Source organism: Acanthisitta chloris, unplaced genomic scaffold (genome assembly GCF_000695815.1).
Source record: "Acanthisitta chloris isolate BGI_N310 unplaced genomic scaffold, ASM69581v1 scaffold18309, whole genome shotgun sequence".
Lineage (NCBI taxonomy): Eukaryota > Metazoa > Chordata > Aves > Passeriformes > Acanthisittidae > Acanthisitta > Acanthisitta chloris.
In genome coordinates this window covers 1-13,864 of record NW_008692196.1, presented here as the reverse complement: position 1 = coordinate 13,864, position 13,864 = coordinate 1, and the positions used below count along the sequence as shown (strand labels likewise).

Sequence of the window (13,864 nt, the reverse complement as noted above, 5' to 3'; positions counted from 1 at the left end):
AACCAGCAGTAGGACAAGAGGCCACAGGCTCAAGGTGTGCCAGGGAAGGTTTAGGTTGGATATTAGGAAGAGATTTTTTACGGAGAGAGTGCTCAGGTATTGGAATGTGCTGCCCAGGGAGGTGGGGGATTCACCATCCCTGGAGGTTTTCAAGATGAGACTGGATGTGGCACTTAGTGCCATGGTCTAGTAACCATGGTAGGGTTGGACTCGATGATATTGGAAGTCTTTTCCAACCTGGCTGATTCTATGATTCTATGAAAGAAGGCTCTTCAGGGAACCCTGGGATTGTCAGATGTCTCTTTTCCTAATTTTCTTCCTTAAGCTAGGAAAAAAATTGTATTTTCTTCTGCAATTATGAAGTATGAGTGCATGTTCTCTTAGCTCTATGTGAACCCATTTGATTCTATGATATGCAAATGAGCTCACAGTAATAAAATGTTGCTAGTGACATAGTTACCAAGGAGGAACAGACTGGTTAGACCAGGATTAAACTACAAATTTTATTACAGTTTTGCTAATTATAAACTTTCAGCTTTTGATATTTCTGCCTCTCAGAGCTTACAGAAATGTAGTGTAGCTGCTTTAAGAGTATATAACAGAGGAAAAGAAATATAGAAGTCATTACTCTGATATTTTAGGCAACAATTAAATGACTTTGGAACTCCATCATGTGATTTGTCCCAGTCATCCCTCAGTTTTCTCACAAGACATTTGAGTTGTGGTCAAACCCTCCTGCGTTCTCTGGAGCACTTCTGCTGCAGTGTGGGCAGTAGGGCACTGCAGCAAGGTTGGAGCTGTGATGGAAATCTCTGGTTCTGAAGTTCTTCAAAAGTTACTTCTGGTTGCTAAAATACTGTAAGGTTAAGTGTGTATGAGGCTGAAACCAACCAGTTTTCCTTTACAATGTCCTCTTTTAGCAGAAAACCAGTGTGAGCTGCTTCAGAACAATGGTCTTCCACTTATGATTCAGGTATTAACAGAGTCTCAGGACGAAGAACTAATCAAAGCTGCTACTTTTGTGCTGCAAAACTGCAAACAAATGAGTAAGCTCACTGATACTGCTTTAAAATAACAGTGATTATTTCCATCTCTATGTTCTGCTTTTCTAAATCATTTTAACTGTAGCAGCTTTGTAACTGTGCACTGCAAGATGCTTGTTTTCTGCAGAGAAGTTGCCAATTTGCCACCATGGGCTGATTATGGCATTTAAGCAGAAAAAAGACAAGTAAGAATGCCAACAGTGTTGCAATAATGCATTTGTGAGACCTATACATGTGTGGCCAGTTCTTAAAAGCTTTCCCACCTGGAAGTTTTGTGGAAAACAAAGTCATTTTTGCACAGCAGCATTGTACAAGCAGCTTATAGCAGCTGTAATTGCAAGCTCACCTCTTGTAACTGCAGTTTATGTTTGAAGCGTGTTAACATGTGTCAATATAAGTGAAATGCTATAAAAATGGTTATTCAGAGATTGTATTTTGCATTGACTCACTGAGACTGTCCCTCAGCACTGCTGAAGTATTATGAATACTTACTAACATGTTCATTGATAAAAATTTAAATATTAATGCTGTTTTTTGCCTTACAAAGCTGAACAATTGTCCCTGAAAACAAGTGGCAATTCACCAAGTGTGGACAATGCAGAAGAACTGGACGTGAACATCAGAAGGAGAAGTCTACAAGAGTACTGGAAGAATGCAAAAGAAATTTTACACAGAATAAACATGATTGAACAAGAAGTTGATGAGGTAAGATAAAACTGAGCAAATCTTTACAGAGTTTAGGGAGAAAGAGAAAGCAAACACCTGAGATGGTTTCAGTGTGAGCTAGAGAAGCAGGAAAAATATAGAACATACAGAACACAATAGAGATAATTTAGGTTGGAGAAGCAAGAAGTTGAATTTATTTCTAGCTGCTGGACCTGTGACTGTAATATTTGATATTTTAATATTTATGTACTAAATGCCCATGATTGCACAGCTGTAGTGGGATAGATGATAAAGGAGGATGTGAACTTAAGCTCAAATGAAAGTGTTTCATATTTCTCTTGTGCTTTACCTCTGGGTTTGGGGCAGCAAGGTTATGAGTTATTCAGATGGATCTTAAGTCCATTAAATCCTTCCATTTCTAGCTATGCCTTGTGTTAGTAGCAAATCCATTGCTTCAGCCTGAAACTATCACTTCATAACTATCCCTTCAGCACCCTCAGCAGAACTGCTGTCTTGCTCTCAACTCAGTCAGGGTTTTTGAAGCCTCTCTGGGATTTGCTTTATCCTCAGAGCTGGACTGGTTTGTCTGGTTCATCTTGTTGCTACATTTATTTAGCATTTTTATAGAGCTTCTATAGTCACTAACTAGGATTTTTCAATATAGGAAAGACTTAAAGGAAGAGTATTTGTAGACGGATCTTCAGCAGCAAATCCTGAAGCATTAGAACCCCATGAAGTGACTCCTGCTGATCCAAAAACAGGCATAGAAAGAACACATAAAGAAGTCCATTGTCCACAGTTGAGCTCCAGGTTGGATGATCAAGTTCTTCTTGCTCCATCTGCAAATTCTCCTCCACGAAAACATGAAACAGTTAACCCTATGGATCCAGTTTCTACTAGACAAAGAGGACAGAGTCACATTCCATGTTCAGCTAATGAACTGCCAAGAGATAGTGTACTTCAAACTCACAGTGTAAATGACAGAACTGCTTGTGTGAAAAATCAGTCTGTTCTTCAAGCAAGGTAAGTATCTTTCACCAGAGCAGAAATACTAAGTTGCTTTTCTTTGGTAATTTCCAGTTGAATGTCAACCTTATAAATTATCTGTCACTGTCTTTTTCTTCTAGTGAAAAGACATAGCCTTGTGGTGAACCTCTAGAGAATGTTCTGTGGAAGTGTTTTTGAGATTATAGACACTGTAGTAACAAAAGCTTCTGATCTTTTACTCTGAATGTTCCATAGAGAGCCTTTTCCACGCTGTGTCCTAGTGCCTTCAGCGCAGTGGTGAGAAATCTTCCATGGCTTTTGCCTCAGAATTCTCACTGATGCAACAGATCAAGATTTAACCCATTGGTTTGGACAAAACCACAAGGGCTTCTGTACTGTGCACTTACCAGGAAAACATCAGGTAGAGAGCTGCTCCAGAAAAATCAGAATTGGAGTGTCTACAAACCAGGGAAAAGGGTTTCCCCCCATGTCCAATTGCTTCCCTGTGTGGGAAGAGAAAGGCACAGCCCTGTTAGTCACTCACTGTTCTCTTGCTCATTGCTCTCACACAAATGCTTATTTTCCTCTTCTTCTTTTGCTTCTTATGGTTACATTTCCTATTGATAGATTAAAAAAATTCTTTAAAGGCAACTTGCAAGCATAAATACAGATTCCATTCACTGGAATTTGTATCTGGAATATCCCTGAAGACAGTCAGTGAGACACTAGGAGCAAAACTGCTTTACTTTGAGTTCGTTTGTTTATTTGTTTGTACTTTTGGTGGGTTATTCTTTTTGAGTTCCACATTGTTATTGTGTATTTTTTACATGGCTGTCTGCACCTTGCCCTATGTAGTGCCCTTGTGTGCATCATATTGTTACTTTGCAACTACCACAGGAATTCCCAAGAGCTTGGATGTTTTCCGTGGCACATTCAGGTGAATTTTGCTTTGCTGATTAGCAGAACTTCACACAGCTTCTTCTGGCCTCTGAAGCACAAAACTAGTCAGGAATATCTGTCCTTGCACATAAGTGTGAAAACAGGAGTTCCTGAAGGATAACCGTGGATTGGACTCCTTGCTCTTGCAGCATTCAGAGGGAGTCAGGGACACAAAAATGCACCATCACCACGTCACAGGAACATGTTGGTGGCAGAGAAATTAATCAGCGTAAGAAAAGAAGAAAAACAGTTACCTTTTAGAGCATTTGCTGCCAAAAAATTGGTGAAGGCTGCAGTGTTTTGAAGGCTTTGTGAGAGTTTTATGTGCATTAAGTAATGTTCCTATGAGGCGAATTGCCAATCACTCTGGAAAGCAGAACACTGCCAGGGATGCTTATCACAGCTCTCTGGTGAGCAGGTGTTTAACACGTGCTGGATGATTCCATATGGGCAGTTACTTGGGATCTTTAGAATAATTTCTTTAGAGTTTTGTATATTTAATCTGTTCTTTGTTTTGCCTTTGGAATGTGTGTGTTAATGGACAGGTAAATGTATGTTGTGAAATGTAATTCCTTTTAATGTCTTCACATTTTGATCTTCCCAGCAAAGAGTTATTTAGACAACCTGCAGAGGCTGTTAGAAATGGAAGACAGACATGCACTTCAGGTACAAATAGCTAAATGTGTTCCTCTCTTAGATGATTTTGTCCTTAATGAGATGTTAATTAGTTTTGTGTGCTTTTATCACTACTTTTCACCGGTTGTTAACATCTCATTAGGTGAGAGAATACATTATGTACAGTATCCTTCAACTGTTTTGCACAGCATTGCATTTTTAAATTATACACAATTTTACCAGGAGAATATTCACTCTACTTTACTTTTAATACATGTTTTAGCTTTCTTTTTTCAATTGATGTTAACTATTCGAACCAATGTATCACAGGTTAGTGTTTCAAGTTTCGTCTGAGTGCAGTCAGTGCTGAGCAGTGAAAGCCATGAACAGAGACTGCACAAGGTGCTGGTTTGGTTCTGTACCTGTAGGCCTGGGGACAGACCTACCTGTGTGAGCTTCTTCTGCCTGAAGCTGTTCCTGCACATCGAACATGTGTCTGAAAGAAATGGTTGTCAGACTTGCATTGCTCTTAGTCTGATACATTTCTTTCAGAATTGGGATCTGTTCAATCAGACTTTTATTCATAATTTAGTTTCCTGTTGATTTATAATTTTTATTATTTATTATTATATTATTGTTTGATTGATCGATTAATTAGATTAGTGCTTGCCAGAGCAGTAGCTTTACAGGTGATGAGCTGGTCTCCAAGTTAGACCTATTTAATCTGAGAGTATATATTATTCCAGTGCATCACATTTTTCAGCATCTGATTCCAGGCAGAATCCAAAGCACTGTAAGTTCCCAGGGTTGTTTTGCTGTGTTCAAGTTGAAGTCATATCTATGGGAGAGCAATGAAGGAGCACTGAGTTGAGCATAAGTATTCTGGATTTATAAAAATGTAGAATTTCGTTTAGACTTTCTGCTGTTAGGTTAATTAAACTTCAGTAATCTACAGATAGCAAATGCAGTTGAGTGTGGGTACACTGATGCATGGTTACCATGCACAGGTTACATTTTCTTAGTGGGTTTTTCCTTCCTCATTTAGATCAAGGTTCATTCTACTCAGAGAAAACTGGGAAAGACAGAAGTACTGCAGCTACATCTTCATCCCATAAAATGTCAGATTTGAGGTGTTCAGGTAAATATTGTCTTAGGTCTTTCTTTCCAGAGTGCATAAAGAAGCCTTAATCAATGCAGTGAGTGGATTGACATTACAGAAGTGTTAACACATCTGTTGGGTTACCTATTATGTAAGTCTTCACTGCATCCTTCCCTTTTTTTGCCTCTCAAATCAAAGGTAAATACTGAACTAAAGCTTACACATTGTAGCTTTGGTCCATGGATCTTAGTGGGTACAAAGAGGATGCACAATAGCTTAGAAACTGACACATTCCTTACAAGAATGCTGTGGAGCAGGTGCTTTCCTCCCTTCTCTGATTGCAGAGGGAGCAAGAACATGTAGCCCTGCTCATTTCCCTCATTTATTCTCCTGGTAAGCCTCCTAAGTACTCTGCAGCCTTTCTGTTCTCTCTGCCTCACTGCTATTCAGTACAGGCAGTGAGTCTTGTGGTAACGCATTACTGCAGCCCTCAGTTACCTCAGTTCTACTTCCTCAGTTTGCTCTGTCAGTCGGTTGGTCATAAGAATGCTGCTGGTGCTCAGGATTTGTAAGTGGATTTGGTCATCAGGCCTGTGCTTCTTTATTAAAAAACCCAGTAAAACAATAAAAACTCACCAAAACAAAACCCAGACAACAACAACAAACACTCAAAGCAGCCCATAACCCACCTTTGAATGTTATTTTTATCCCAGTTGTCAAACTAAATTCAACCTGAGCTTTAGTTAGAACATTGCAGGTATGTACCTGTGCCCTTATGATTCCTCACACAAGTTCTTATTCAGCTGATGTAACTGTGAGAACACCCAAGAGTAGCTAAACCATAAATTGTCCTGGTACTGTCCTCAAAAACAAACAGGAAGGCTTCCTGGGAGGGAATTCATCCTAAGCTAGACTTAGCATTTTTTCAGGTTAATACAGGTCACTGTTACAACAGGAAGTTTCAAAGTATAGCAAAGACATATCTTATATTTTGGCCTCTGGATAAATGCACAAAGGAAACTGAGGTTCTTCCCATCCTACTGATATTTGTCCTGCTGTGGAGGATCTGTGCCTCATTCAGTACCTCTGCAGCTGAAGTACAGTAGAACTTGGTACCATGAAACACTGAAAACCCTTCTTTTATTTTGCAGGATAGAAAGTACAAAGCAAGAAGTGTTTTCAAGAAGATACTTAAAAATGAAACATCTTTAGAGATGTAATGGGGATAAATTGAAAGAAGGAAATTGAGATTAGATATCAGGAAGAAGATTTTCCTGTGAGAGTGATGAGACACTGGCACAGGTTGCCCAGGGAGGCTGTGGCTGCCCCAACCCTGGCAGTGTTCAAAGCCAGGTTGGCTAAAGCCTTCAGCAACTGTTCTGCTGGGAGGTGTCCCTGCCCAGAGGCTTGGGACTGGGTGATCTCTAAGGTCCATTCCAACCCCTTAACATACTATAAAACTGTATGTATGTGGCAAACTGGAGATCAAATTATAGGTCCAAGTGAGCAAAAGGAACCATGGCTGCCCCAACCCTGGCAGTGTTCAAAGCCAGGTTGGCTAAAGCCTTCAGCAACTGTTCTGCTGGGAGGTGTCCCTGCCCAGAGGCTTGGGACTGGGTGATCTCTAAGGTCCATTCCAACCCCTTAACATACTATAAAACTGTATGTATGTGGCAAACTGGAGATCAAATTATAGGTCCAAGTGAGCAAAAGGAACCACTGGACTTGAGTTCTGTTGTTTTCTGCTTGTTGGTCCTACAATATCCTATTGCTTTCCAGGTTGTACAGCAGAAGGACTGTCTTTCAACAGTAAAACATTTACCAAGATGTTACAAAGTTGTCCACACCAGTGTGACCATCACAAAGTCATTCTAGAAGCTGAAGAAAGATACAGGAAGGACCTTCGCAAATGGGCTGGTTATGACAACACCAGATGCACAGCTCAGCAGGGTAATTATCAGTTGGGTTTTAGCAGGTGTAACTATTGTTTTAAACTCTGTTTGCAATTCTGAACGTTTTCTGGTCTGATTCTGGTTGCCTTGCTGTTTTAAACTCACTCAGTTAATTTGATTTGCCAACAGTTTGTACCAAGTGAGATCAGAACGGGCCACTGTTGTTTTGAGACTCTTGTGCATTCCTTGGCAGTGGTGACAGATCCTCATTATGGGCTTGAAGAGACTCTGGCATGTTTGCCAGAAGTGCTCAAGTACTAAGAGAAGGGAATGTATTAAGCTGAAATAAGTGTGAATGGATGTGTGACATCATAACAAGGTCATTTCATTCTAATACTGCATACTAAGATGTTTGTAATTCCTAATGAATTGAGTAAAAGCACATCCCATATTCTTCTGGGTTGAAGGAGGCATTTTGAAAATGAAACAGTTATTGCTTACTGACATTTGTACTGGTGTCCATCTTATATTTTCCAGACATACTGCTGACCCCAGCAAAGGACAGACTGCATACACAAATATCAACTTTCAGGAGCCAAAAGGATATTTTCCAAAGTAAGAGAAATTAATGCAAAAAGCCCTTACTGTGTATTAGTTCTTTTGCAGAACTTTACCATGGGAGGCCGTGGATAGGGAATTATGAGGTTTTGGGGTTTCTTTGTCTCTATATTCTGTGAGCAATCTGTATATTAACAGGCCAGAAAATGCACACTCTATAGTCACGAAGTTGCGTGATACACATTATTTCACCGCAGAGTTATCTGGTACTTGCTGTGTGGATCCTGCTTTGAATCCTGTCAGGGTTATTTCCACGACAACTGCTGTTTTTCAGTTTTGTGGCATTCATTTTCAAACTAGAGAGGTGTGGTCAGGATGAGAACAAAGTGCAGTGCCTGTTCCCGGATTCCTCATCAGTCTGTTATGCAGTTAGAACCATGTTCTTCCATTGTACCTGTCTGTGTTCCTGCTGGGAGCTCTGCTGAGGACTTCACCAGGGATCTTTTTCAGAGTGTGGTCGTTATGGGTACCTGCAGAGCTTCAACTGCAGGATAACTACATTCATCAGCTAGGAACCAGCACTGTTCTTGTGACTGATACCCAGATATTTTTCAAGTAGGCTGAAGCAGTTCTCTAAACTCTAAAACTATTATTCCTTTGAAGTCCATTCCCTTTGGAGAAATCAGCCTACTCCTCAGGAATTCTAGTATTCTGTTTTCAAAAGCCTTTTTTACATGGTTATTTTAGTTAATTAATTTCCAGTAAAAGCTAGTAGGTTGATTTTTAAATTTGGTTATATGTTTTCCCCTCCAGATTCAGAAATTAATTAATTTGTCTGTGATAGTCACAAAGATATTTTAAATTTTAAAAAACCCAAACCAAACAACTTTATTTCATCTCAAGAGCCCATTACAGTTATACATTTTCTTTAGCAAGTAAACATTTTCTAAAGTAAACTGAATTTTCCAGTCTTTTTTCCAAGAGCAGATAGCTGTATGACTTCAAAGGTGGCTTTTAATTCCTAAAACATTACCTGTGTTTTGTGGTTTGTTTTATTTCTACGAAAGATGTCCCTGTAGCCTGGAGAAGAGAAGGTTGTGTGGAGACCTCAGAGCACCTTCCAGGATCTGAAGGGGCTCCAGGGAAGCTGCAGAGGGACTCTTCATTAGGAACTGCATGACAAGGAGCAATGGGGATAAATTGAAAGAGGGAAATTTAGGTTATACCTTAGGCCGAAGTTTTTCCTGTGAGGGGGCACGGGTTGCCCAGGGAGGCTGTGGCTGCCCCAACCCTGGCAGTGTTCAAAGCCAGGTTGGCTAAAGCCTTGAGCCAACCTGTTCTGGTGGGAGGTGTCCCTGCCCAGGGCAGGGGGTTGGGACTGAATCATCTCTAAGCTCCATTCCAGCCCCTGAACAATGTATGACTATATGAATCGCTGAATCTATGCATAATGCTTTTTTTTGTTTTGTTTGGTTTTTTAAGGTATTCTTTTGACTCCAAAGAGAAAATCCAAACCTAATACTTCAGGCAGAGATGAGCATAGTAAAAATATGTGGACTGACAACTACAGCTTGATCCCTGCATGTGAGAAGTGTGAGTATTACCAGCAGATTCTTTCTCTAATGTGCATAGCTTAAAGATCAGGGTTTGCATTGAGGTTGGGGCAGTGAAGGAAGCTTGCCCTTGGAGAGAAATGGCTAAGAACTAAATACACTCTTGTACCTTCTGTCATTGGAATTAAACATCAATAATACTGTTACTTGCTAGTTGCTTCCAATCCATAAATAATCCTCCTATGTTAACATCAGTTATGAGAAAAAGATCCATTTGACAGTAAATATCAGGCAAAGTAACCAAGAAGCCTCCTTGTTCACAATTTCATAGCTTTACAAAAGACTCAAGATGCTAACTTGAGGAGACAGGGAGTCAAAGAAATGTACAACCAGCAACATCAGCACTTACAAGATTGCGAACATTCACTTCAGAAAGCTGTGGTGAGTTGTGCAAAGCCTAATCATACACTCACATATTTATAGATGTCCAAAGAAAAGCACTGTGAATTACATCATCTCTTTTCAAGTCACCTTTAAGAGAAGCCCAATAGCAAAATGAACCGTATTAAAAAGATTCTGCTCCAGTCATAGTGATTTATCCCTGAGTTAAGCATTTTTAACTGACAGTCTTTCCTGAATAACTGATATGGAGGTATGATTTTCCTGTACTAATGAGAATCTGCACAGCAGAGAAGTAACAGAAACCTACAGGAATAAACCTACTAAAGGTGTAAACTATGTAAGCACCACAGAAAGGAAGGGAAAGATGACAGGCAAAATGCATTGTTAGCTCACAGTGTGATCATTTCTGTACAGCTGCTGACAGCTGTATTGTCAGTGAGGCATTACTGCCACATGCAGAATAGCATGGAAATTTGCATGGGTTTTAATTGGATCAAAATAAACATTTTTAGAACAATGAAATGTGTTCCCAGGACATGAGCACAAGGACTTTGAACAAGAGAAGAACCCGAAAAGATTTCACAGCTGAAGAAATTAAGTGTCTCTTGAATGGAGTGAAAAAGATGGGTAATCACTGGAACCTAATTCTGTGGTCTTACCCATTTCAGAAGGGTCGGACCAGTGTTGACCTTTCCAAGAAGTACCACAGGTTACAGCTGCAGGTAGATAATTTCATTTTCTGCTAATTGTATATGCTGTGAGCTCAGTTTTCATCCTTTGCCCATGACTTGCCAAAAAAGAGAGAGGCTCCCCGAATCTGCGCCCATGGGGCTGTGCTGTGTCAGCTCAGTGCTGTGCACACTACCACCAGAGTGGGCTCTGATGTAATTCCATCAGGGCTTGTGCTTAGGGAGAGGGAGCTAAAGTGGGGAATACCAGAGAGCCTCAGAACCTTTCAGTGCCCCCTGACGGGGTTCAAAGAGAACAAGAGTGTAATTTAGGGACTGAATTAGTCCCTGTGTTTATCAGGAAATTGGTGTTGTCTCTGTTCAGCCTCTTTCCTGGCACTGGTTTGTGTCAGTCTCCATGGGCAGTTCCCCATGGATGATCCCTCACACAGAGGTGCTGTGGTGCTTTGGATACCACAGGAACACTTAAGTGGCAACTGTTTGTCTGCTGAGAGGTGTTCTATAAATGTGCACTGCTTTGGGTCAACATTTGTCTTGATATTTGTGCTTTTATCACCATTTTGTAGATGAAAGAAAAAAAACAGAGATCATCACAAACACCTTCCAAGAGTACTTTGGATTTTGTTGCACAATGTTGAAGAACAGCACTTACAACATAAGTGAGGTATTGCCAGAACAATATGAGCCCTTGGAGAATTTAAGCATAGACTCATGTTTTTCAGGATAACTGACAGACTTGTTATGTTTTGTAAATTTAATTTACTATAATTTGACAATTTTTTTAAGCAATGCTACATAGGCAGCAAAATCTTTATCAGTAAAAATTACTGGTTTTACCTGAATTTAACCTTGAGCATTTGATTTGTGTAGCATTTGATTGAACACTTTGTAAGCAAAGGCTGTATTGCTAAAATGACTGCTTTCTGTCTGAAACTGCTGAGTGTTAATGTTGTTTCTGAGTTTGTTTCCTCTTAATAAGCAAAATGTTTAAAGCAGGAAAATATTTTGCCCAGTGTTTAACATGCTCTATGTGCAGAGAAGTGTAGGTATGGCAGAGAACACTGAATGTGTGGTTAATCTGCTGCATGTGGGAGGCAAATCTTACCTTGCAATACTGTACTCACTGCTGGATTAAGTAGGTACTGATAAAATTTGGCTTCTGTTCACAGCTGGACATCTTTTTGTGTATTATTCAAGCAGAACCACCATTTCTGCTAATTACACAATTTATGGGAAGCTTTAGGGAAAGCCTTAGTGTTTCACTTGTATTTTTTATCTGTTCTGATAAAGGAATGATGAATTGATAGTTGATTTCTTATGGAAGAACTCTCATTATTTTATTAGCACTAGGTTTTCACTATGATTAAGATTTAAAGCAAACAGCATAACCAAAAACTGAGAGACTTGCAGTAAAGATGATGCCAATGGTATAATAAATAGGTCTTCTAATATTTCCAGCTGCTACTTGTTTTTTATATTATTAAAATATTCAAGCACCCATAAAAGATGCCTTGGAGTGGAGGTATTGCCAGCAAAGAGGTTAAACATCAGCATAACTCAGGACTCCTGAGTTATCAGCCCAAAGGACTCCTGAGGAGGTGTGCAGAGGGGTATGTCTGGGGCTGTAACTCCAACAAGGACCCTGAGCTACTCCAGACAAACTGCTGCTTCATCTGTGTTATTCTGGCCTAAAGTATGTTTCAAGTGGATGAAATATTTAAGGTGCTGTTCTGCCAGTTGACGGGGGTGACAGAAATGACACAGACACCAACGGGAAGAATAGGCTAATTTTACTATTGGTGTTTTAAGATAATAGAAAAATGAACAATATATTTACATATACAGTTCGTTTACAAAGCTCTGATACAAACAGCACAAACAACAAAGACAGTAAGAAAGCTAATGCACCTAATCATTACTACACACAGGAAATAACAGTGATTAATAAAGATACATCATCAATTGCCCCAATACTTCCCCATCCCCCAGACCTGCAGTCGCTGGGGAGCCCCTGGGTGCAGCGAGGGTTTGGAGAGCCTTTCCCAGCAGTTGGGAAGTCCTACACAGTGTGTCCACTCGGCACTGAGGTGTCCAAAGTTGCTGCAAGAGGGTCCAGCTTTTATGGGCCACATTAGCAAGTTAAAAATAGCTTGCAGGTTTTTTGGGGTGGTTCTCCCCTCTGAACAACCGAGGTCAAGGCTTGGCCAGAGCCCAGGACACGGGTGGTGGAGTTCCCTAGGATATATTGCAGACAAGGCATGACCTTGGAAATACTTCATGGGCAAGTATATAGCCTGTACCAAGATTATCTATAAAATATTCTGCAGAAGGTGCCATGGCCTAGGACAGATACAGAGCCTATGCAAAGGTTATCTACATCTACATTAAGTGGTCTAACTGTTCACAAGGAGCACAGAGTTCATCTGTAAGTCAACTCTGGCTTGGGCCAATACTGACAATTTACCTAATCTTAGGTAAAATTCAGGATGGAAAGGCTCTCTGGAGTCCATGATCTAACCTCCTCCTTGGAGCAAGGCTCATTTCAGTTAGGCAAGTTACTCAGTGCCTTGTCAAGTTCTGAACATCTTCAAGGATGAAATTTCTCACAGCCTCTTTGGGCAACCTCTTTTGGTGCTTCAACTCCTCTTGCTACGTGAGGTGCTGAAAGAGTTAGCATTGAAACACTCTGGTGTGGACTAGGAGCAAGCACAAACCTGCAGTGTGAATTTGTGCAAGTCTATCTTTTGCTCTCCTCTGGACTGACTGTACAGTCTTGATCATCTTACTCATTTTCTTGCCTAAGTGCTTTGAAATCCACACAAAACAGGCACCACTAAAATATAATTGCATGGGAAGAGTTAATGTCACTTTGAGGCTGCTAGGGCCACCCAGGGCACTATTTCAGTGACGTGAAGAGCAGAATTGCCTGACAAACCATGCAGGGAAGCTTGTGTCCAAAACCATGAGCTGCCTTTGTAGTTCTGTTGGACAAACAACACTTGCTGGCAGGCTGTGAGGCTTTGGTGGTAATTAAAGCTCGCGGCAGTGGGGAAACATTTATACCGGGCGTTGATTCAGCTCCCGCGGTACATACAGCACCAGGGCAGGGACAGCAGCTCGGGGGCGGCAGTGCCCGCAGGGACCGGGACCGGGGGCTGCGGGGGAAGGTACCAGCTGCTGCAGTTACCGGACACCCTGTGGGCACTGGCTGTGCAGGTACGGGACACTGTCCGGGCACGGGATGTGCAGGTGCGGGACACTCCCGGCTCTCCGGTGCAGGTACCGGGCACTCCGGGCTCTCTCCGGTGCAGGTACCGGGCACTCCGGGCTCTCTCCGGTGCCGCAGTGGTCGCTAAGCCGCACACACTCCGGTGCAGGTACCGGTCACTCCGGTGCGGGTACCGGTCACTCCCGGTTCTCC

At 41.1% G+C, this 13,864-nt stretch overlaps 1 protein-coding gene across 1 annotated transcript; it reads left to right on the top strand.

The window, feature by feature from the left end:
• Window positions 1-920: 920 nt before the first annotated feature.
• On the top strand, window positions 921-13,722 carry LOC103809715 (telomere repeats-binding bouquet formation protein 1-like; the record flags this gene model as incomplete). Its single annotated transcript, XM_009082571.1, has 10 exons — window positions 921-1,046; window positions 1,591-1,748; window positions 2,374-2,732; window positions 4,240-4,301; window positions 5,296-5,388; window positions 7,129-7,299; window positions 9,282-9,392; window positions 9,684-9,793; window positions 10,267-10,476; window positions 13,660-13,722. Coding segments are annotated over 10 exons (1,463 nt in total), but the record flags the coding sequence as incomplete, so codon positions are not given.
• Between the last annotated feature and the right edge of the window lie 142 nt (window positions 13,723-13,864).